At 40.6% G+C, this 21,551-nt stretch overlaps 2 protein-coding genes across 2 annotated transcripts; one reads left to right on the forward strand and one right to left on the reverse strand.

Annotated features, from left to right (window-relative positions):
- The first annotated feature begins 3,752 nt into the window (after positions 1 to 3,752).
- Positions 3,753 to 13,111, forward strand: LOC131953149 (serine/threonine-protein kinase par-1-like). Its single transcript, XM_059316200.1, has 12 exons — positions 3,753 to 3,910; positions 4,209 to 4,402; positions 6,294 to 6,496; positions 7,153 to 7,242; positions 8,151 to 8,206; positions 8,549 to 8,678; positions 9,165 to 9,289; positions 10,332 to 10,583; positions 10,857 to 11,028; positions 11,681 to 12,097; positions 12,377 to 12,708; positions 12,996 to 13,111. Exons 1-12 carry the CDS (start codon positions 3,811 to 3,813, stop codon positions 13,109 to 13,111), a joined length of 2,187 nt encoding a protein of 728 aa, XP_059172183.1. The 5' UTR covers positions 3,753 to 3,810.
- Positions 13,112 to 15,149: 2,038 nt separating this feature from the next.
- LOC131953150 (uncharacterized) lies at positions 15,150 to 19,938 on the reverse strand. The gene is made up of 6 exons (XM_059316201.1): positions 19,837 to 19,938; positions 18,970 to 19,116; positions 17,519 to 17,778; positions 16,414 to 16,539; positions 15,931 to 16,159; positions 15,150 to 15,375 (listed from the first exon to the last, which is right to left on the reverse strand). Exons 1-6 carry the CDS (start codon positions 19,892 to 19,894, stop codon positions 15,176 to 15,178), a joined length of 1,020 nt encoding a protein of 339 aa, XP_059172184.1. The 5' UTR covers positions 19,895 to 19,938; the 3' UTR covers positions 15,150 to 15,175.
- Positions 19,939 to 21,551: the final 1,613 nt, after the last annotated feature.

Consider the following 21,551-nt stretch of genomic DNA (forward strand, 5'->3'; position numbering starts at 1 on the left):
TCAACGCTAAGACAAAAATCATTAGACCGTAAAAATACAGTTCACCGTCGACGGTCTGCTGATAAAGTGATTGATTTAATCTTGTTATCTCCCCTTTTTTATCGAATTTAGTCATTTTTTAAATTAAATTTCAATGAATATTCTTATGTCAAACTAAAATTAAAAATTACATATTCTTGGGTTGTCATCGGGCACTAATGTATCTAGAAAGCTTGAACTCAATTTCTACTTTAGAAGTGGGTTGAAATCAAGTTACAAGATTTGACCACCCGACAAACAAAATGCTTAAAAAATAACATGCAGATGTGATCGAAATAAGAGTGTATTATAAAAGCTTATAATAAAAGCTTAAGGTTTTAAAACAAAACGAAAAAGTACGTTTTATGCGCTGTTGACCAAACATTTTATACGACAAAACGAGATTATCATAACAAATGATAAGGTTTTCAGTGTTCTTGTATTCTTTTGTTTCAGTTTCAATACTGCATTATGTATAAATAATGACAGTATTGAATCTTAAAAAATATTAATTAGAAATAGGCTTATTCCAAAACTTTATAACTTTAAAAAAAACCTCCAAAGATATATTTCTATAGCTGCTAAAAAGTGGGGTTTTCAACGAAGTATAAATATTTTACTTATTCGGCAACTAAAATGCATTTTGGCAACTCTGTTTACCGTTGTTTAGCCTTTAAAATGTCCTGGCAACCATAATTTAGGCATAGCGTGACGGGGACGTATAGTTTTTTAATAACAAATCTGCATAAGTAATGAGCTGAGCGCGTGAAGAAAGCCAACCATGACGTGGCTAGCGACTCGCCTTAATACACTGGTCCCGCTTATGTGATTGGCTGGCAAACGTTCTCAAGGGGGAATAACTCATGTGTGGTAAGCAGGGAATTACACAGATGTAATTATCCGTGCCTGGTGATCTATCATGATTACTGCATATGTAATCAAATACAGCTGGTTCAACGGCCATTACTTTTTTTGCCTTTAGTTTTCATTAAAGCGAGATTAATTTTTTTTATTTCGTTATTGGGGGATTTGGGGGGGGGGGGGGATAAAGCGTTAAGGTAGAGTGGCCAGATATTTTTACAATCTGGCTTAGCTTTAGATCTAAGAAACCGACTGAAAAATGAGGACCGGTCTCAAAGCTGGGTGGGTGACTCGTGTGTTGATTAATTCCCTTTATTGCATCTTTGGGATAGGTTTTTATAAATTCTAATCAATATAAGAATACGACTATTGGAATTTAAGTATAGTTTACAGCGGCTGGAGATTCTATTGTTGACTCATTTATTCCGGGCTTATAATCGAAGTGTGAAATTAGAAAACAACAATTATAAAATTAATGAGTATGTTTTATGTTTCTTTACCTAATAGTTTCTTTACCAGCTCAGACTATTGATAACATTTTTAAATTACTGCGCAATTTTTTTTTCTATTTAGACATGTGTATATTAATCCTATAATCTTTAAATCCTATACCAGCCCTATTTATATAATACACTCCCACTGTGACTCGAATATTTTTCTATTTGTTCCAACCCTCAATTTCTAATGTGGCGTGCATACTTGAAGCTTTTCTTTCCCTTGAAACTAGAATGCCCTCCCCTAGTTAGATAGTGAAGTGAACGCTTGAAGCTTTTCGCTTCGATTTGTGCGTGATAGGGTGTAAAAAGTTTAATACGATCAAATCGATAATATCGATTAGCCTGTGACAGTATAAAAATGTTCCAGACGTCTGAATAAAGATTGGGGGATTATTTTTTTTTCACTTGTTAGGATCTACGTAGTTCAAACGTGGAGGAACAAACCCAGTGTTCGATTAGGGTAGCTGGAAAAGTTTGTCGTGTTGATTGATGTGGTGATCGTATAGTATCATCTGTGGTGTGAAGTTCTTTGAACCATCAAGGCATCGGTAATTTGAAATTTGCTAACAAAAACAGGTAAGTAGTATCTTGGCATTTTTTCCACTATAAAGTTTGCAACTTACAAGCTATACCGTGATATAAGGCAGAGCCGTATTATTTTAAACAAGTCAAGTTACTTGTAAACTGATTTATGTTGTACAAACATTGTACATAATAATTAAAATTAAAGCCAGAATTTGCATTCTTATTCTGTTGCATTGTGTATTATAACTATGTAATATTATTTCTTCATTCCGTTTTTTAAATGCTACATTACTGCTATGTTTGATTACTATTTTGTATTAAAAATATTGCTATTAGGTTGTTTTTTTTAAAGGCTTATAATACTGTTATTACTGTTATTGAATAAATGTATTATTATTATCCACGTGCAATTAAATCATTTAAACCCTAGACTGCGCCACCGATGTGGTCTGTTCAACTACCGTACCCACACCAAGAAGCCGCAACTATCTTAACGTGATGGAATGGTTTTTTTAGAATCTAGTTGAGCTTAAGGATAGTGAAAATGTTATACGGTAGAGTGTTTGGGAGTAGTTAACCTTTGTGTAATGTTTTTATAATATGGGAGGTAATGGTCTTCGGAAATCTTTTACAAAATTGTATACGACAAGAAGTGGGTAAAATGTCATAACTTTTAGTTTCAACCTTTGTATGTTCTGATATAAATTTAAAAAAAAAACTGCTTTCATGTTATTATTTAATTATTATTCAGTTTAGGAATAGTTAAGTCTGCAATTACGAAATTGGACATTCTAGGAATAGTGTATTGTGTCGTTACAGAATTAGACATTCTAGGAATGAATTACTGTTTCATCCTATCCCGCAGGGTCTAGTGCAGGGATTATCCCTTAATGCTCACTTAGAAACCACAGACAAACACAGACATAAATAGCTCAAGTGCCCGGGGGGTAGAGTGGGGGTGCAGCCAATGAATAGACCGACCGTTAAATAGAAACCCAGTGAATAGACCAGTCATTGATTCGACGTTTCAATAGACCAGACTGATAGATCTGGGGGGGGGGGGGTCAAATGTCACCGTGACACTTGAACTATGGCGACAAAAATCTGGCAGAGAAATTCAACGGTAGGATACAGGCTGTTTGCTGTCAGTGACAGATGTACGCTGTTTGCTGTTGCTGTAAGCTGTTTGATGTTTGGTGCTTGGTGTATCTAGGAACTGCAAGCTATTTAGTCAATAATTGACTTTGTAGATTAATTTATCTGTTTGAGGGTCGCGTTTGAGAGTATTTCTAGTAATGTTTAGCATAACCGTAGCGAAAATTTACAAATACTCTAATCCGTTATGCTAAATGAAACTTGAATGGACGATGTAGTCTCGCCTACTAAAATATCTGCTTACACTACTGATTGTGATTTTTCTATACAGGTAGCAACAAAGTTAACTATCGTGACAATTTTTAAACTCATTATATGGGAAGTGTAAAATTATACTTGTACTTTAAAACGTATTATAAGGCCATAAATGATTTGACCATATTTCTATGTTATGGTCTCTAATCACTTATTATACGGCTGGCTGGTGGACTTTATAGAGTAAACAAATTGTGGAGAGATATAAAAGATAATAATTAATACACTATATAGTTTCATTGATATATATATATATATATATATATATATATATATATATATATATATATATAAATATATATATATATATATATATATATATATATATATATATATATATATATATATATATATATATATATATATATATATATATATATATATATATATATATATATATATATATATATATAATACACACAGCAATATCTGTATAGATATGACGTAAGACGTTCAGCTAGTTGAGTCAACACAGCCATGGATACGTACCCAGCAGGAAATGGATGAGGAGACGACACAAAACCTAGGATCAGCTGATAATACTTCAAAGAAAAATGATTGGCCAAGAGAGTCATGTGATCATCAGCTAACAATGTCTGGTGAGTGAAGGCTTTACCTGGACTTCAGTTTGTATGATTTATCATAACACAGCTCTGTAATGGTAAAAATAAGTACACAAATCGGAGCAGAAGGGCGGGTCATACAATATGGTATCATTTGTCCTGATATATTTTGTCCTGGTATCTTTTGTCCGTGAGATCATTTGTCCTGAGATCATTTGTCCGAAAGATATTTTGTCTAAGATATTTTGTCTGAGATATTTTCTCTGATCTAAATACAACACCGTGTCAACCTGAATACATCAACACCTGTGTGATGTCGACTCCTTCCTTACAGGTGAGATGACGCAACCTGTGGATGACGCACCAGCAGGACCCGTGGGGTCAAGAAACGACGAGCTGACGACCTCGACCTCACCAGACCCAGGAGCCAAGTGCAAGAAGGTCGGGCACTACCTGCTGGCCCAGTCCATAGGTGAAGGCTCCTACGGTAAAATACGGCTGGCCACTCACCTGATATCAAAACAACAGGTACGTGACGTCATCGGCGTCTTTCTGTTTACAACGTGTAGCTGTCATGTTTAAACTTAGGGTAGATGAAGTATATGTTGTTGGACATCTCTAAAACAACAAGTATATTTTGTTGTATGTCTCTAAAACACAATAAGTATATTTTGTTGTATGTCTCTAAAACACAACAAGTATATGTTGTTGGGCATCTCTAAAACATAATAAGTATATCTTGTTGTATATCTATTAAACACATCAAGTATATTTTAATATAAGAAGTATGAAGCTATCTGACGGCTTTAAAACCCAAGAAGTATGACAACTTGTCATATGACTTTAAAATGAAAAGAAAATCCTGTTAATTATTAACCCTTTGACGTCTCTATTGTTATACTCTCAACCTATTTTTGTCATTGTTGATCCGTCTTTTATTTAGTGCTGAAAGGAAATGTTATAGCCGCATTGAATGTAGAGACAATAACTGTCCAAGTTTGTTATCTTGTTAAGCTTTCTTCTCTAGGATAATAAATCGCGTTTAGTATTTAGTTAAACGTCTATGTACATAATCTTGTAAATCACTTTTAAGTAGTTGTATTTTTTATTGGAATGTATAGGGGACATTTAGTAGTTTTATGTGGCTATTGAAGAAATAAAAATAACATTTCTTTACAAGTTATTTAGCACTATAACAGCAGGTAAGGGATATCAAAAGGCACTTACACATTTCTAGAGATTTAGTCCAGGATTTAAGAGCTTAATCTGATTTGTTACAAGTAAACATTAGATAAGAAAAATGAAAGAAAATACAACAAAGGAAATCTTCAACTTAAATTGAAACGAATTGTGTTTATTTTAAAATCGTCTAAATTGATATATAATAAAGACATAAAAATAATATGACAGCTAAATTAAAAAGCATAATATAAACATACATAGGCCTAGATTGCATACTAAGCATCATCTGATATTTTTATATAATAAGGTTAAAAACATAGTTATATAACCCTTATATAGATATACATCTAAACCCACCCAGCTTACAACTAAGAGGGGTCTAAAAACAAAATAACGACTGGACCTGTTATTGTAAACTTAGCAGCAGAACTAAAATAACAACGACACTACTAATGGCAGCAACAATAACAGCTGTTTTAATATCAATTACTAGCTATTAACTCTGATCGATCACATTGTTATCGATAACGATCGATCCCCGTGTTTACACAGCAATCACGTTATGACTGATAGAGAAATATTATCACCCGATCGCTTTGTTTTGATTTTCTCCCCTTGGTCTCGTTAGCAGCGAACTGCCAGGGGACTTAAATGCTGTAATTATTTAGGCTTATTGTAAGGTACGAGTTGCAGTACTTGAATCAAAGTGCGCTATACAAATAATTTTAACTCGAGAATGCTATTTTTACTGTTGAATATTTGTGTATATGATTGTTTGGCTGGCCTATGAAAGCGTTTTCATTAGAGCTGGGGGACGTGATAGGGGTGGTCAGGGTTAGTTTTTAACCGCTTGTTCCGGGGTTATGAGGGGGCCGGGGGGGGGGGGGGGGGGCTTTTAAAGCTTTATTTTTCTATATCATCCGTGAGAGAGGAGCGCTGCCCTAACCCCCCCCCCCCCCCCCCATACATCCCCTCCCCCTCTGGGTAGATGTCTGAAACACTGGAAATGCAGGTTTTACCAGGCCTACCCAAATTTAATTTAAATGTTAGGCTTATACAAGTTATTTCATTAACCAGAATGAGAACGCATTGACATACAAAGTCGCATTGTAATCACGCCCATAACTGGGATTGTAGTTCAATGGTAGATTGGTATTTATTGCTTGTTGGATTGTATAACTTCATCGGTTTTGAATAAAAGTTGTAGTCAATCATCAATGTTTTTGTATACCATTAGGTGGCCATAAAAGTTGTGGCCAAAAAACTTCTAGTCCAGCGCGAGATGGCACGACGTCACTTCCGGCGCGAGGCCCTGCTCCTGCAACACGTGCATCACCCGCACGTCGTGAGGCTGTACGAGGCAATGGAGACCTCCAACTCTTATTACCTGGTCTTTCAGCTGGCGTCTGGCCCCAGTCTACTGGCCCAGCTGTCTAAATGGTGAGTAGGTCAAGATCTTAACTATTAGTAGGTCAAGGTATAAATGGTAAATAGGTCAAGGTATAAATGGTAAGTAGGTCAAGGTCTAAATGGTGAGTAGGTCAAGTTATAAATGGTAAGTAGGTCAAGGTCTAAATTGTAAGTATGTTAAGGTTTAAATGGTGAGTATGTCAAGGTCTAAATGGTGAGTATGTCAAGGTCTAAATGGTGAGTATGTCAAGGTCTAAATTGTAAGTATGTCAAGGTTTAAATGGTTAGTATGTCAAGGTGTAAATGGTGAGTAGGTCAAGGTCATAATGGTGAGTAGGTCAAGGTTTTAATGATGAGTAGGTCACGGTCTAAATGATAAGTATGTCAAGGTCTTAATGGTGAGTTGATCAAGGTCAGCTGGCTCAGCTTGGGTAGGTCATGGTTTAAATGGTCAAGGTCAATATGAATGTATGATGTCGGGAGAATAAGATCGGAAAAAATGGGAGCAAGTCTTCCTATAGTTCAGTGAATTAAGTTCAAGTCCGCTTGTAAATTAACTTCGCTAACCCGTCAAGTTCTGTACCTTAATTGTTCCCCGATGTTCTCTCTATTATCTTTCTTGTCGTCTATACATTTTATTTTAAACTGATCTTTAATGCACATTTTCACATTATACATTTTTTTAGTGGCCAGTTTTCTGAGACAGAGACACGAGAGTACATGAGGCAGATCGTGTCTGCACTTGACCACCTGCACAGGTCAGGCATCGTTCACAGGTAGGTCATGTTGTGGTGGTCCTTTCTATCGTTCACAGGTAGGTCATGTTCTAGTGGTCCTATCATCCATCGTTCATAGGTAGGTCATGTTGTGGTGGTCTTTTCATCGTTCACAGGTAGGTCATGTTGTGATGGTCTTATCATCCATCGTTCACAGGTAGGTCATGTTGCGGTGGTCCTTTCACCCATCGTTCACAGGTAGGTCATGTTGTGGTTGTCCTGCCACCCATCGTTCACAGGTAGGTCATGTTGTGGTGGTCTTATCATCCATCGTTCACAGGTAGGTCATGTTGTGGTGGTCCTACCATCGTTCACAGGTAGGTCATGTTGTGGTGGTCCTTGCATCGTTCACAGGTAGGTCATGTTGTGGTGGTGCTACCATCGTTCACAGGTAGGTCATGTTGTGGTGGTGCTACCATCGTTCACAGGTAGGTCATGTTGTGGTGGTCCTTTCATCGTTCACAGGTAGGTCATGTTGTGGTGGTACTTTCATCGTTCACAGGTAGGTCATGTTGTGGTGGTCCTTTCATCATTCACAGGTAGGTCATGTTGTGGTGCTATGGTGAATCGCCAATCACATTCCACACAACTAGATACCACTTTAGTGTAAACCACTCATGCTCACACCTGCCCCAATACATTTTATCCAATCTATTTTGCATTGAAACTGCTTATGGTCTTGTAGGTTACATAGTAGTTTAAAAATTGTATACAAGTTGTATTCTATTGCTTTAGAAATGACAAGATAGATAACTTGTATATGTTGTAGAGATATTAAATTAATCAACTTTCTATGGGATGGCGAAAATTTTAATACATGTTTTACTTCTATGTTTTAGCGATATCAAGTTAGATGACATTTGACTGTAGGACAAATTTAATGAAACAAGCTTTTTTCTGTGTTTTAGAGACATCAAGTTGGATAACTTTTTACTGGATGACGAAAACAACATTAAGATAGTTGGTGAGTGTCTTATATTTTAATGTGTATGAGGACGGGGAGCTTAGTGTACTATGTAGTGCTCAGGTTGACAAAGTGGGTTGTCAGAGAGGGTTGCCAGTGGGTTTTCAGTGTGTTGCCATTGGGTTGTTAAAGAGGGTTGCCAGTGTGTTGTCAGTGTGTTGCCAGTGATTTTCAGTGTGTTGCCAGTGGGTTGTAGGTGGACTGTCAAAGAGGGTTGCCAGTAGGTTGTTAAAGAGGGTTGCCAGTAGGTTGCTAACGGGTTGTTATCGAGTGTTGCCAGTGGATTGTCAGTGTGTTGCCAGTGGGTTGTTAGTGGGCTGTCAAAATGTTCTATATCCCCAGATTTTGGCCTGAGTGCCGTGTGCCACGACTCCGATCACCACCTCAGCAGCCAATGTGGCAGCCCTGTCTATTCGGCGCCTGAGCTGTTCGCAGGCAGGAAGTACGGGAAAGCTGTGGATATCTGGAGTTTGTAAGTCCCTGGTGTAAGGTATAGGGGGGGGGTATAGTGGGGGACGGGGTCTGTGGATATCTGGAGTTTGTAAGTCCGTGGTGTAGGATACAGGGGGGGTGAGTGGAGTGGAGGAGGAGGGGGGGGGCTGTTTTCAGGCAGGAAGTATGGCAAAGCTGTGGATATCTGGAGTTTGTAAGTACGGGGTGTAGGTTGTACGGGGGGGGGGGGGGGTGGTAGTGGGGGAGACATGTGGGATGGACAGCCTGTGGATATATGGAGTTTGTAAATCCGTGTTTTACAGGGGTAAGGGTGAAGTGGAGTGGAGTGGAGTGGAGTGGAGTGGAGTGGGGTGGGGGATGCTGTTTTCAGGCAGGAGTGCGGCAAGACTGAATAGTGGAGTCTGTAAGTCCCGTGGGGATTGAGAGCTGATCCAAACATTTAGATAGTTTAAATTTATGGACTCTTGTAAATTATATATTGCAGTGAATTGTATCGTTATTTCAGAGGCGTCTGCTACTTCGCCATGTTAACTGGCAGACTTCCGTTTTTACCTGAGGATGAGTCGTCCCTACCCCAGCTGTACTCACTCATACTTAAGGGGTGTGTCGTACCCGGACACCTGTCTGCACGTGGGTATACTTATACGTTAAGTCTAACCTCTTAATATATCTAGAATGTTGTGTAAAGTATTAAGCCACGTCTGCGTAGACCGTGTCATAGTTTTTTTAATGAATCTTGGTGAAGCTTAGTTAATTAGAAGCTACAGTGTTCAATTCTAGTATGACGCAAAGAAAACCTCATTACCAACTAAACTAGCTTACACACCTAAATATTTATTCCTAATTAATTTATATTCCTAATGTCCAGTGTCTCTAGCTTTGTTCTAAACTCTCATCCACAATGTCTGCGTGCTTTACAATAGCATTATAACGAGGTCACACACTGGAAATTGTACATTATTGTCCTATAATTAAGGGGGCGGCGTGGTCGAGTCGGTAAAGCTCTTGGTTGCTTAAAACCGTAAAGTCTCGAGTTCGAACCATCGGGCAGATGAGGCTCGTTAGCTGGGGACAGCCACTCTTCTAGGAGAGACAACTCCAAAATCAAACCACTGCTGCCTTGTAGTTTGTTCTTGGTTGGACAAAGGCTATGGAAGCAAATCCAAAAAGAAAAGCAGGCTGAAATCGGAGTCAATGGCCTCAATGGCGCATAACCAGTTGACACGTAACGCTTAATTGTGTTGGAGGCGTGGTCGAGTCGGCAAAAAGTTCATGGTTGATAAATTCGAACAAAAGTCTCGAGTTCAAACCCACTGGCAGATAAATCTCGATCCCCTTCAACACTAATAATTAAGAACGAAGAAGAAGAAGAAGAAGAAGTCCTATAATTGCACTTGTAAATGGTCAAGTAAATCATCGTGTAAATTGTCATGTAAATTGTCCTGTAGATGGTCATGTAAAAAAAAGTGTCAACTAAATTGTTACGATAATTGCCACAAAATTGTCCTGTAAACTGTCCTGTAAATCGTCTTGTAAATTGTTCTGTAAATTGTCCTGTAAATTGTCCTGTAAATTGTCCTGTAAATTGTGCTGTAAATTGTCCTGTAAACTGCCTGTAAATTGTCCTGTAAATTGTCCTGTATTTACATACAACAACTCCCCCCCCCCCCAGCGTGTCAGGACCTGATTACCCGGATGTTGGAGATCACGGAGAGCCGACGAATCACGGCCGAGGAGATGCTGACTCACGTCTGGCTGCTGGGCCCCGAGGGTCGGGCCATCAAGCGCGTGCCGGTGGTCCCGAAGAGGCTACACGACAATGTGGTTAACCGCACCATCGTCAGGTACATGTGCGGCAAGTACCGGTTTAACGAGGCTGATGTCATCACGTCTGTCTTAGACCGGAAACTCACCTCTGCGGCAGGTAACTGTACATTTTTTTTTTATTGTTTGATGGCACACTTACTCACACAACTAAAAATCTATTCACCACAAACCCATATAAAATGACATCAATAACTCTCTCTCTCTCTCTCTCTCTTCTAAGCCTCCATGTCTGATTTTAACCTGTACGTGCCTAAGTCCACTGATTGTACCCTACCCCATGTCTGGTGACCCCTGACCTTATGCCTTATGTCCACTGACCCCCAACCCTATGGCTTGTGACCCCTGACCCCATACCTTATGTCCACAACAGCCACCTACCACATCCTGAAGGACGGGATTGACGCTGGTAAAGTCAGCATCGTGTTCCCCAAAGATTCCACAGATCTCCAGAGTTCGCCCAACTCCAGAAAGTCATCTGACACCCTCCCTCCAATCACCACAGCCACATCTAAACCATCCACTGCCTCGAGCAAGGAGAGCAGGTGAGGAAAAAACTAAAGTAAAGAAAACTCTTCAGACTTTGCGATCAATTGGGCTGATGAAGTAGAGTTCGGCATATGAAGGGAAGGTGTGGTCAGCACTATGCCCAGCCGCATTTACTTTCCCTAATGTGAGTTAGATACCCATCAGAACCGGATGGTGTAATGGATTTATACTGACTTTGCTTAAACCCGGATTCCAACTCGAGACTTTCGGGTTTATCAGTCTAACGCTCTACCTCTAGGCCACGCCGTTCTTTGGAGAGCCTGATAATAAAATAACTATAACTCGTGATTTAAAGCAGGTTATTGCTTATATTCTTTATGCGGCTATGACAAAAATAGGACGGAATCGTCAGGTCATGTTCTTCATACGTCAAGTTAGTCAGAATAGTAGCAGTATGTGTACTTATTTATTTTATAGCCCATGTCTGTGTGTGGTCACCGTCATGTCCAGCTGTCTTTAATCTTGTGTCCTGTAGCTCACCTGCTTTGTTTCCTCCTGTAGTGTGTGGTCACCTTATGTCCAGCTGTCTTTAATCTTGTGTCCTGTAGCTCACCTGTTTTGTTTCCTCCTGTAGTGTGTGGTCACCGTCATGTCCAGCTGTCTTTAATCTTGTGTCCTGTAGCTCACCTGTTTTGTTTCCTCCTGTAGTGTGTCCGAAGTGACCAGCGCGAACAAGAAAACTCCCCAGCAGACGACAGACAGCACCCAAGGCTCGTACAAGTCCGCCATCTTGGTGCTCAAGCGAGCCAGACAGCACGTCCGTCACAGCGAGGATTCGAACCTCCCAGACACCAGCGACTACGTCCTGGTCGGGAAATCCCCCAGAAACACCTCCAGTCAGAACAATGACGTCACGTGTCTGTCTGCCGGCCCGGACACGTCATCTAACTCCTCCCCCTTCACCCTCCCGCCCATCGTCTCCAACATGGCTGCATGGAACGCCTTCAAACCTCCCAAGTCCGACCTGCAGGGGAGGAAACCGTTCTTCCATCGCGTGCCACCGGAAGTTTTTCACCTGGACGTCAAGGGCGTCACGCCATATTTGTTCCACCGGAACAGTTTCTCGTACATAGGCGGCGCTTCAGTTCCCGGCGGTAGGTTCAATAACAAAAACAATTATTTATCTTTACACAAAGCCCTTGAGACGAACCCCCCGCCTGTACCACCAAACTCTTCATACGGGCATTCGGCGAAATATTCCCTTGTTTCCCATAAGTCATTGCGTGATGACTTAACGCATGGTGACGTATATAATGACGTCACATATAGTAACGAACACGATGACGTATCCTACGGTACTCTTACGCATAAAGACAAATCCCCCAACTCTCCACACCAAAACAGTTCCAGTGTTCCCAGCGCGGGATCGTCTGGTGTTCCAGCCCGCAGTCTGAGAGACCCCTTCTCCAGAAACACGTGGAACCTTTCGCAGACGACACGACGTCTGCTGCGGGATCATCGTCTGCTCAAGCCCCACACCGAAGGGGAGGCGACACACCTGAACAGGCAAGATTCGTACGATGTTTATTCCAGAGTGCGAGGTTTGTTCAGACTGAGTGGCCATTCGGCTGGCACCACGTTGGACACTGTCCAGTCTACAGCCACAGAACACCGGTCAGCAGACGGCAGAATTCAAAACAGAACGGGATTATCAGGAAATGCGTTTGACCAAAACGGTAAGATCATGTTTGCAGCGTGTAGAATTGTTTTGTTGTTGATGTTTTACACGTCACTCTAACGATCTAATCATGACTTTGCTAATTAATATCTTAACTTTATAATAGAGCTGGTAAATAGGTCACCAACCAGTTCTACGGCTCAATACAACTTGCATGAGCCATAGAACTGGTTGGTGACCTACTTACCAGCCCTATTGTTGTACGTTTACCGGAATAAATGTAATCACGATGTTGCTGTTAAATGAAACCGGAAGTGATGAATGTATCCCATACTTTTGATCTAGATGGTGAGCATCAAGGCAAGGGAGCGAGTAGGAACGAGACCGACTCGCCCCAGGAGCTGGAGGAATACTTCACGCCCGTCACGCGAGTCACCATAACAACCATCGGTCGACACTGATTGATTCGATCACTGATTAACTTAGTCACCACTGATTGACTTAGTCACCACTGATTGACTCGATCACGGATTGACTTAGTCCCCACTGATTGACTTAGTCACCACTGATTAACGTAGTCACCACTGATTAACTTAGTCACCACTGATTAACTTAGTCGACACTGATTAACTTAGTCGACACTGATTGCCTTAGTCCCACCACTGATTGACTCGATCACTGATTGACTTAGTCACCACTGATTAAGTTAGTCGACACTGATTGACTTAGTCACCACTGACTAACTTAGTCACCACTTATTGACTTGCTCTACTTTGACAGCTTAAAACTGGCCAAAACAAACAGCATTTGTTTCCTGATATTTAACACATCGTTTTTCAGTTGTATTTTTTAAATATTTTAATACATATGGCAGACAATGAGTCTGGTAACGCAGACGGAATTAAAATTAAAAACCACAGCTACTACCACTCAGCATAAATATTTCCAATGTTTGTTTTATTTCGAAGGTGGGTACACAGTCCCAGAAATATGAATTAAATGGGCGTGCTTTAAAAATTAATTGAACAACCAATCAAAATATTTTCGACAAAAAATAAGTCACCCTAACAGTTTCACCATTTCAAAATACATCACATACACATTCACAAGGGCTGAGAGAGAACAAAAAAAAAGTAGAAAATTTGATTTAATTTATAGCTCGGCTATGTAACAAAATAACATGCAATTTTTTATCTCAAGGCTTCTAAACAAAGGGAACTAATCTAAGATTTTGAAACGTAAAAAGCTAGTTATAATTACCTCCCTTCGATATATTTTCATTATTATGTATATAAAACGGGTCGCAACTCTGAAATTTTGCGTCATACTGCAATACTATCAATCGTTTGACTTAAGTTGTATAATCTACATGACTTTAGATGTATAATCTACATGACTTAAGTTGTATAATCTACATGACTTTAGATGTACAATCTACATGACTTAAGTTATATAATCTACATGACTTAAGTTGTATAATCTACATGACTTAAGTTGTATAATCTACATGAAGTTATATAATCTACATGATTTAAGTCGTATAATCTACATGACTTAAGTTATATAATCTACATGTTTCATATGCCGAAGTTACAAAAACAGGTCAGCTCTACTTCTACTGCTCTATGGACCTTCAGGTTCGATTAGGGAACTTTACTTTTATTACACGTATCTGGTTTGGGCACACGCTGCATATATCAAACAGGGAAGAAGTGATGGACCAAGTTGTTAATTATTGCTAATTAATATAACAAAATCAACAAACTTAATCTCAATTAACTTTATCACTAGTTTGATTTATTTAATTAATACAAAAGCAATTATAACCTGATTCAGTAACTATTAACGGCTACCTGCTCTGTATAAAAAAAAAGCCAAACACATGTACAACCCCCATGTTATAACCAGTACAGAAACTCATACGGGTTACAGTCGTACCTACATACACATTGAGTTGTAGAGTCGTCGGTCTTAGGTCCCCGCCATTTCAGGTCTACTTAATAAGCTTTAATTTTAGTCGTTTCTTAAATGTTGCTTTCGTGATAAATCAAAAAAAAAAATTTGACGAAATATTTACATTTTTAATTACATTTTAGAACATAACTTGAAATTATGGTGGTAGGGGTGGGTTGTTGCTGACACTTAGGGGTCTTCAGAATTTGATACAGAAATGTCCTAACCTCTTTGTGATTGTACACCCCACAACCAGCTAACAGTCATCGGTCAAACAGTCATCATCAGAGTTTCTTCCAGGAAAAAAGTCTACCGCCCCCCCCCCCTCTCCGAACGAAATGGAATTTATATAGAAAATATATACATTTAATAGTGTCCGCCCCCCCCCCTAAGATAGTCTACCGCCCCCCCCCCCCCGAAAATTTCAAGTCCCCCCCCCCCCTACCTGGAGAAAAAAGTATGGAAGAAACACTGGTCTTCATTTAACGCAAAATCCTCGGTCATTCAGACAATACACACAGAGTGCGTCAGAGCTCAATAATATCATTGAAAAAAATCTTTAGAGCAGGCGACTAAAACACACAGGTGGTGTTGAAAGCCAGGTCTACCAACGGAAGTGGCATGGCTGAGGGGTTGGTGACGTAACGAGCCATGTCCTTGTTGCCCAGGACGGTCCACTGTATGAATGACGTCACAACACCTGATGTCTGGTGTCTGTAGTCTGCTAGTCTGGTGTCGTTGGTTGTCTTACAAATCTTGGACAAATGGCAACCTGGTAGGTAGAGAAGATAAAATATTTAGATGACAACCTGGTAGGGAGAGAAGATAAATATTTAAATGGCAACCTGGTAAGAAGGTAAATTATTTAAACAACATAATTGTAAGGACATATGTTTAAGGAACACCTTTATGGAGTTAAGAAACACCTTCAATAGAATCCTACGGTTAAAAATAACATTCATCCACTTCTCATTTTGCAATACGAAAAATGCGCCATGTAATCCTACTTAATAACCATTAACTAGTGATTAACATTAAAATAAAAATAAAAAGTAAACAAAAACAAGATATAATCTCTACAAGTCACTACTACCAAGCCTACTCGCCCCCGCAATTTGACAACTTGTATCGTGTGTTAAAGGACCAAAACATCATCAAGAAAAAAACATTTCTGATTCTCACAAAACCTCAAACATTTCTGATTCTTACAAAACCTCAAACATTTCTGATTCTTACAAAACCTCAAACATTTCTGATTCCTACAAAACCTCAAACATTTCTGATTCCTACAAAACCTCAAACATTTCTGATTCCTACAAAACCTCACCTTCCCAGGGTAAGTGGTCCAGCACGTCACAGTGACCGAAGTCTTTGACCTCCATCCTGACCTTGACACAGGTCATGAGGTCATAGATCTTCTTCCAGCCCATGCCCGGGATGCAGCAGTCGGGCTTCTCCTCCGACAGCTGAGCCATGTAGGTCAAGGTCGCGACCTTGGACGGGAACGGCTGCATCAAGAGTGCGTGTGGGCTGACGGGATCCAAATAGACGGAGGCCTGGTGTAGAGATGAAAACGTGATCGGTACAAACGTGTTTGATACAACGTTATAGTTAACAGATAGATGAAAATGTAACCCTAAAATAGACCGCCTAGGTTGATCGTAAATACCGAACTTAAGTAACGATGTAACTAACCGGCCAGACTCATAAACCGCCAAATCCTTATGACCGGCTGAGTTCAAACACCGGTTATGATCAAAGACCGGCGAAACCTTATGACCGGCTATGATCAAAGACCGACTGGACTCACCTTAAACAAAGACCGGCTGGCGTTGATCATGAGAAGTGTGTCGTCACATCCGGCCGAATGACACATCAGGGACATCTGTGACCAGTCGGGGACGGCACTGGTCCTGTTGCTTGCATGTTGCTGCAGCTAGAGGTAGAGAAACATGTATAGCTGCAGCTAGAGGTAGAGAAACATGTATAGCTGCAGCTAGAGGTAGAGAAACATGTATAGCTGCAGCTAGAGGTAGAGAAACATGTATAGCTGCAGCTAGAGGTAGAGAAACATGTATAGCTGCAGCTAGAGGTAGAGAAACATGTATAGCTGCAGCTAGAGGTAGAGAAACATGTATAGCTGCAGCTAGAGGTAGAGAAACATGTATGGCTGCAGCTAGAGGTAGAGAAACATGTATAGCTGCAGCAAGAGGTAGAGAAACATGTATAGCTGCAGCTAGAGCTAGAGAAACATGTATAGCTGCAGCTAGAGGTACAGAAACATATTTGGCTGCAGCTAGAGGTAGAGAAACATGTATGGCTGCAGCTAGCGGTAGAGAAACATGTATGGCTGCAGCTAGAGGTAGAGAAACATGTATGGCTGCAGCTAGAGGTAGAGAAACATGTATAGCTGCAGCTAGAGGTAGAGAAACATGTATAGCTGCAGCTAGAGGTAGAGAAACATGTATGGCTGCAGCTAGAGGTAGAGAAACATGTATAGCTGCAGCAAGAGGTAGAGAAACATGTATAGCTGCAGCTAGAGCTAGAGAAACATGTATAGCTGCAGCTAGAGGTACAGAAACATATTTGGCTGCAGCTAGAGGTAGAGAAACATGTATAGCTGCAGCAAGAGGTAGAGAAACATGTATAGCTGCAGCTAGAGCTAGAGAAACATGTATAGCTGCAGCTAGAGGTACAGAAACATATTTGGCTGCAGCTAGAGGTAGAGAAACATGTATGGCTGCAGCTAGCGGTAGAGAAACATGAATGGCTGCAGCTATATGTATTTAAAAGTATCTGCATGGAACAATCTATAGCTTATGAAAGAAAGAATATACAACTCTTTTAACTAGACGATAATTTGTGGTCACAAATTGATAAATACCTCAATAAACATCTGGAAATGTTGTACTTACCCACAGCAATTGTTGCATGTATTCCTCGTATTTAGCAGAAAGGCTGGTCCTTCTACCCTGTACACCATCCTTCCATGGACCGTTGCCAGATGCAAGTTGACCTTTGGGGTCAAGCGGGAGAGCGTCCATCCCATACACGATTTGGCCATGAGTGGCTATTTCAGTCAGCAGGTCTGAGTAGAAGGACGAGCCCACATAGCCATACATCCCACCCACGAACACAATGGGGTTATACGTACCCTTGGCCACTGGGGTGTATACTGCAACAGTCAAGGTGTATAGATACACGGTGGTATAAGTCGGTAGATCAAAGCTTACAGATGGTAAAGTACAAGATGTGGAATCGTAAACACTGTATAAATTATAGGGTAGCTTTAAAGTGTAGACGCCTGCAGATTTCTCTCTCCAGTCATATCGAAGCATAAAGAACACGTATGTACTCAAATGTTTTATAAAGGTATTAAATTGTAAGTAAATGTAGGTACAGTACATTAAGGTACAGTCTAGTGGGTAGTAGCTGGGTTTGTGGGGAGCTCCCCCTTCCTCACCTCCTACTCAACTACCTCTCCACTGCTGCCCCACAACTTCCCCATTATTACCTGACTGTCCGCCTCAACTCTTGCCCCTCACCTCCTACCCCACCTCCTGACCCACCTTCAATCCTACTACTGTCCCACTGTCTGCCCCACCTCCACCACCCCACCTACTGACCCACACCACACCTCTTGCCCCACCTCCTGACATATCCCACCTTTTGCCCCACCTCCTACCCCACCTCTTGAAATACCCACACCTCTTGCCCCACCTCCTACCCCACCTCTTGCCACACCTCCTGACATACCCCCACCTCTTGCCCCACCTCCTACCCCACCTCTTGCCACACCTCCTACCCCACCTCTTGCCACACCTCCTGACATACCCCCACCTCTTGCCCCACCTCCTACCCCACCTCTTGCCACACCTCTTGACATACCCCCACCTCTTGCCCCACCTCCTACCCCACCTCTTGCCACACCTCTTGACATACCCCCACCTCTTGCCCCACCTCCTACCCCACCTCTTGCCACACCTCCTGACATACCCCCACCTCTTGCCACACCTCCTGACATACCCCCACCTCTTACCCCACCTCCTGACATACCCCCACCTCTTACCCCACCTCCTGACATACCCCCACCTCTTGCCACACCTCCTGACATACCCCCACCTCTTACCCCACCTCCTGACATACCCCCACCTCTTGCCCCACCTCCTACTCCACCTACTGCCCCACCTCCTGACATACCCCCACCTCTTGCCCCACCTCCTGACATACCCCCACCTCTTGCCCCACCTCCTACTCCACCTACTGCCTCACCCCACACCTCTTGCCCCACCTACTGCCTCACCCCACACCTCTTGCCCCACCTACTTCATCCCTTTATACACCCTCATACAATAGCTGTACTCACCAGTGGTTTGAAGAGGGGACTTGTCTGTCCGGGGATCCACCTTGTAACTGCTTACACTGTACGGTCCTGGTGTGAAGGGGTCGTCTGGGGTCAGGTGACCCCAGACGTGTGGGGTCAGTCCACTGAGGGTCAGCACAAATAGAGCACCTGCAACAATAGAACAACCTCTATGATACGTTAGCTGGGAGCAACAAAACCCACGAGGGACAGCCACTCTTCTAGGAGAGACAACTCCAAAAAAGGCTATGGAAGCAAACCCAAAAAGAAAAGCAGACTGGAATCGGAGTCAACGGCCCCAATGGCGCATAACCAGTTGACACGTATACTTAATTGTGTTGGAGGGGATCTCTTCCGACACAAAAATTAAGAACGAAGAAGAAGAAGAAGTAATTTATTAATGTGATCAAACAATTCCAGAAACTATTTAAATTTTTCTCAATGTGATGGTTATGGACAAGGTAGTCGGATGGTAGAACTTGCGACTACTAACCTAAAAGTCTCGAGTTCGGATCCCGGGCTTAAATCTGTGCCCACCTTGCTTTTATGGGTACCTTGACTCAGACTAGGGAAACAAATGTGACTGGGCATAGTGCTGATCACACTACCCCCGCCATTCGAATGTCATGGAAACAGATAAACTCTAATTCATCTGTTATGTGTCTTGGGCTTGATCGGTAGCACAAGACGTCGGAATCGGATGCCCGGATTTTTTTTCCGTGCCCAGCGGAGAATTGGCGAACACGCAAAATGTAGAATCTCGTACAACTAGTTCCATCTGGGCCGATACAAAAGTCGACTGACCAAAGTCATACAAGCGAGCAAATACTTGAAACGTTAGTAAAAACTAAGTAGATCTATGTGTCTTACCCAAGAGCAAACTAAATCCTAACATGGTGTGGGAGACGCCCAATGATGGCCGCAACATGAATAAATGGTTTATTTACAAATGTTTTACAACTTTTATCTTCATCGGTATCACTACGATAACAAAAGGACTATAGTTCTTCAAGTAAGATAATAGACAATTATGTCAGCTTATCGCTGATTTTAAGCCAGGCACGTTTTGATTTAAGCTAAAACAGCTGTTGGGTGTGAGAAGGACAAAAACAAATCAACTTTGTTCGGGTTTTTAGGTAGACCTTGTCTAGATTCGTTACAAGTAATAACAAATACATACACAAAACTAGAAGAAATAATATTATTTTAATTATTTCTTGCATTGTTTTTTAATAGATTTTTCTTCGTCTTAGATTTTAAATTGTTTAAATTTAAATACAATATATATATTTTTTTATAATACTTTTATTTGCAATTAAAACAAGTACATCAACATCAAATTTTTTAACATAATTTTGAACACCAAATGAGAACGAAAGGTTTTGCAAATGTACATAATGAATATTTACAAGATGTCATGTATATGATTATAAAAAAACTGCAAAGGATTACAGTAAAAGGGGTGAAGGTCAAATGAAAGTGTCAGAAGTCTGGGTGGGGAGAGGAAAGGAAATTTTTCAGAGAGGGTCAATGGGACAGTGAAGCATTTTCTATGTAGGGAAACAACTTAAGTTGACTAGTTGAAAGGGTGTTGTAGTGGTCGCATTGAGTTTTCAAAAGGTTGCAGTGTGAAAGATGAGGGGAAAGAGACAAGATTTAGAACTTTAAATAAGTTCTGGATATTGATGTTGCGGTGGGTGGTGGGGTCGTTGGAACAGTTAAAGGGATTGTGGGGTTATCATGTCTGAGGGTAAAGTGGATAGAGGGGGAGAGAGGAGGGGGTAGATTTTTTTTTATTTTTATTTTTATTAATTCAATTGTTTTAAACATTTAAATCAGTAATAATAATATATTTGATAGATTTTACACAGCATCAATTAAATACAATATTTTTTTTTTTTTGGATAGACGTGCAAAATCCAATCTAGGAACCTTATTATTAAACATGATATAAACATGCATCTAAATATTTTAAATATTAAGCATAATTTATACACTTTTGTATAGATCAACTAAACGTAATAAAATAATCCCAACAGATAAGCAGAAAAAAAACAACAGCAAGGACATTTGTGTTTTTTACGAGACATTATTTCTGATCGTCATATGGTTATCGATAACTGATAGAGAAATGTTATCCTTTGCTTGTTGAAACGTAATCTATGTTGTGATTTCCTTCCCTTGGACTGGATATACGAACTGCCAAGGGAGTTAAATGGCGAAATTGTGTAGTCTTATTGTAAGGTCTGAGTTATGGTACTTGAAGTAATAGTTAAAGTGTATACTGTATACACTGTACACATTTCTTTTTAGCAAATTAAAATTCTTATTAGTCCGAGGTGGTATAGGGGTTTCTTGGAAGCACAGGTTTTACTGTTCCGCCTATCTTTGACTCTAAGATAAATAAGCATTTCTTTTTTTCCTGAAAAATCTATACGTTAATTTTAAACTCGATTCATTAACAAAAATGTCAACGTATATGACCTAAAGATACGCAATGTAACTGTGTTTGTGATTGTGGTTGTGATTGGATGTTTGTGCGATGTTTAACACTAGTTGGATTGTGTCACTTCATATGTTGTTAC

This window comes from Physella acuta, unplaced genomic scaffold (assembly GCF_028476545.2).
Source record: "Physella acuta isolate Inbredline_101_S28 unplaced genomic scaffold, ASM2847654v3 ptg000911l, whole genome shotgun sequence".
NCBI lineage: Eukaryota > Metazoa > Mollusca > Gastropoda > Physidae > Physella > Physella acuta.

Excerpts from the sequence above, each read along its gene's own strand:
- LOC131953150 (XM_059316201.1), bottom strand. The coding sequence starts at position 19,894 with ATGTTGCGGCCATCATTGGGCGTCTCCCACACCATGTTAGGATTTAGT. Across the intron at positions 19,117-19,836 it reads AGGATTTAGTTTGCTCTTGG|GTGCTCTATTTGTGCTGACC; the intron begins GTAAGACACATA and ends CTATTGTTGCAG. Across the intron at positions 16,160-16,413 it reads CCAGCCGGTCTTTGTTTAAG|GCCTCCGTCTATTTGGATCC; the intron begins GTGAGTCCAGTC and ends TCTCTACACCAG.
- LOC131953149 (XM_059316200.1), top strand. The coding sequence starts at position 3,811 with ATGGATGAGGAGACGACACAAAACCTAGGATCAGCTGATAATACTTCA. Across the intron at positions 4,403-6,293 it reads ACCTGATATCAAAACAACAG|GTGGCCATAAAAGTTGTGGC; the intron begins GTACGTGACGTC and ends GTATACCATTAG. Across the intron at positions 10,584-10,856 it reads GAAACTCACCTCTGCGGCAG|CCACCTACCACATCCTGAAG; the intron begins GTAACTGTACAT and ends TGTCCACAACAG.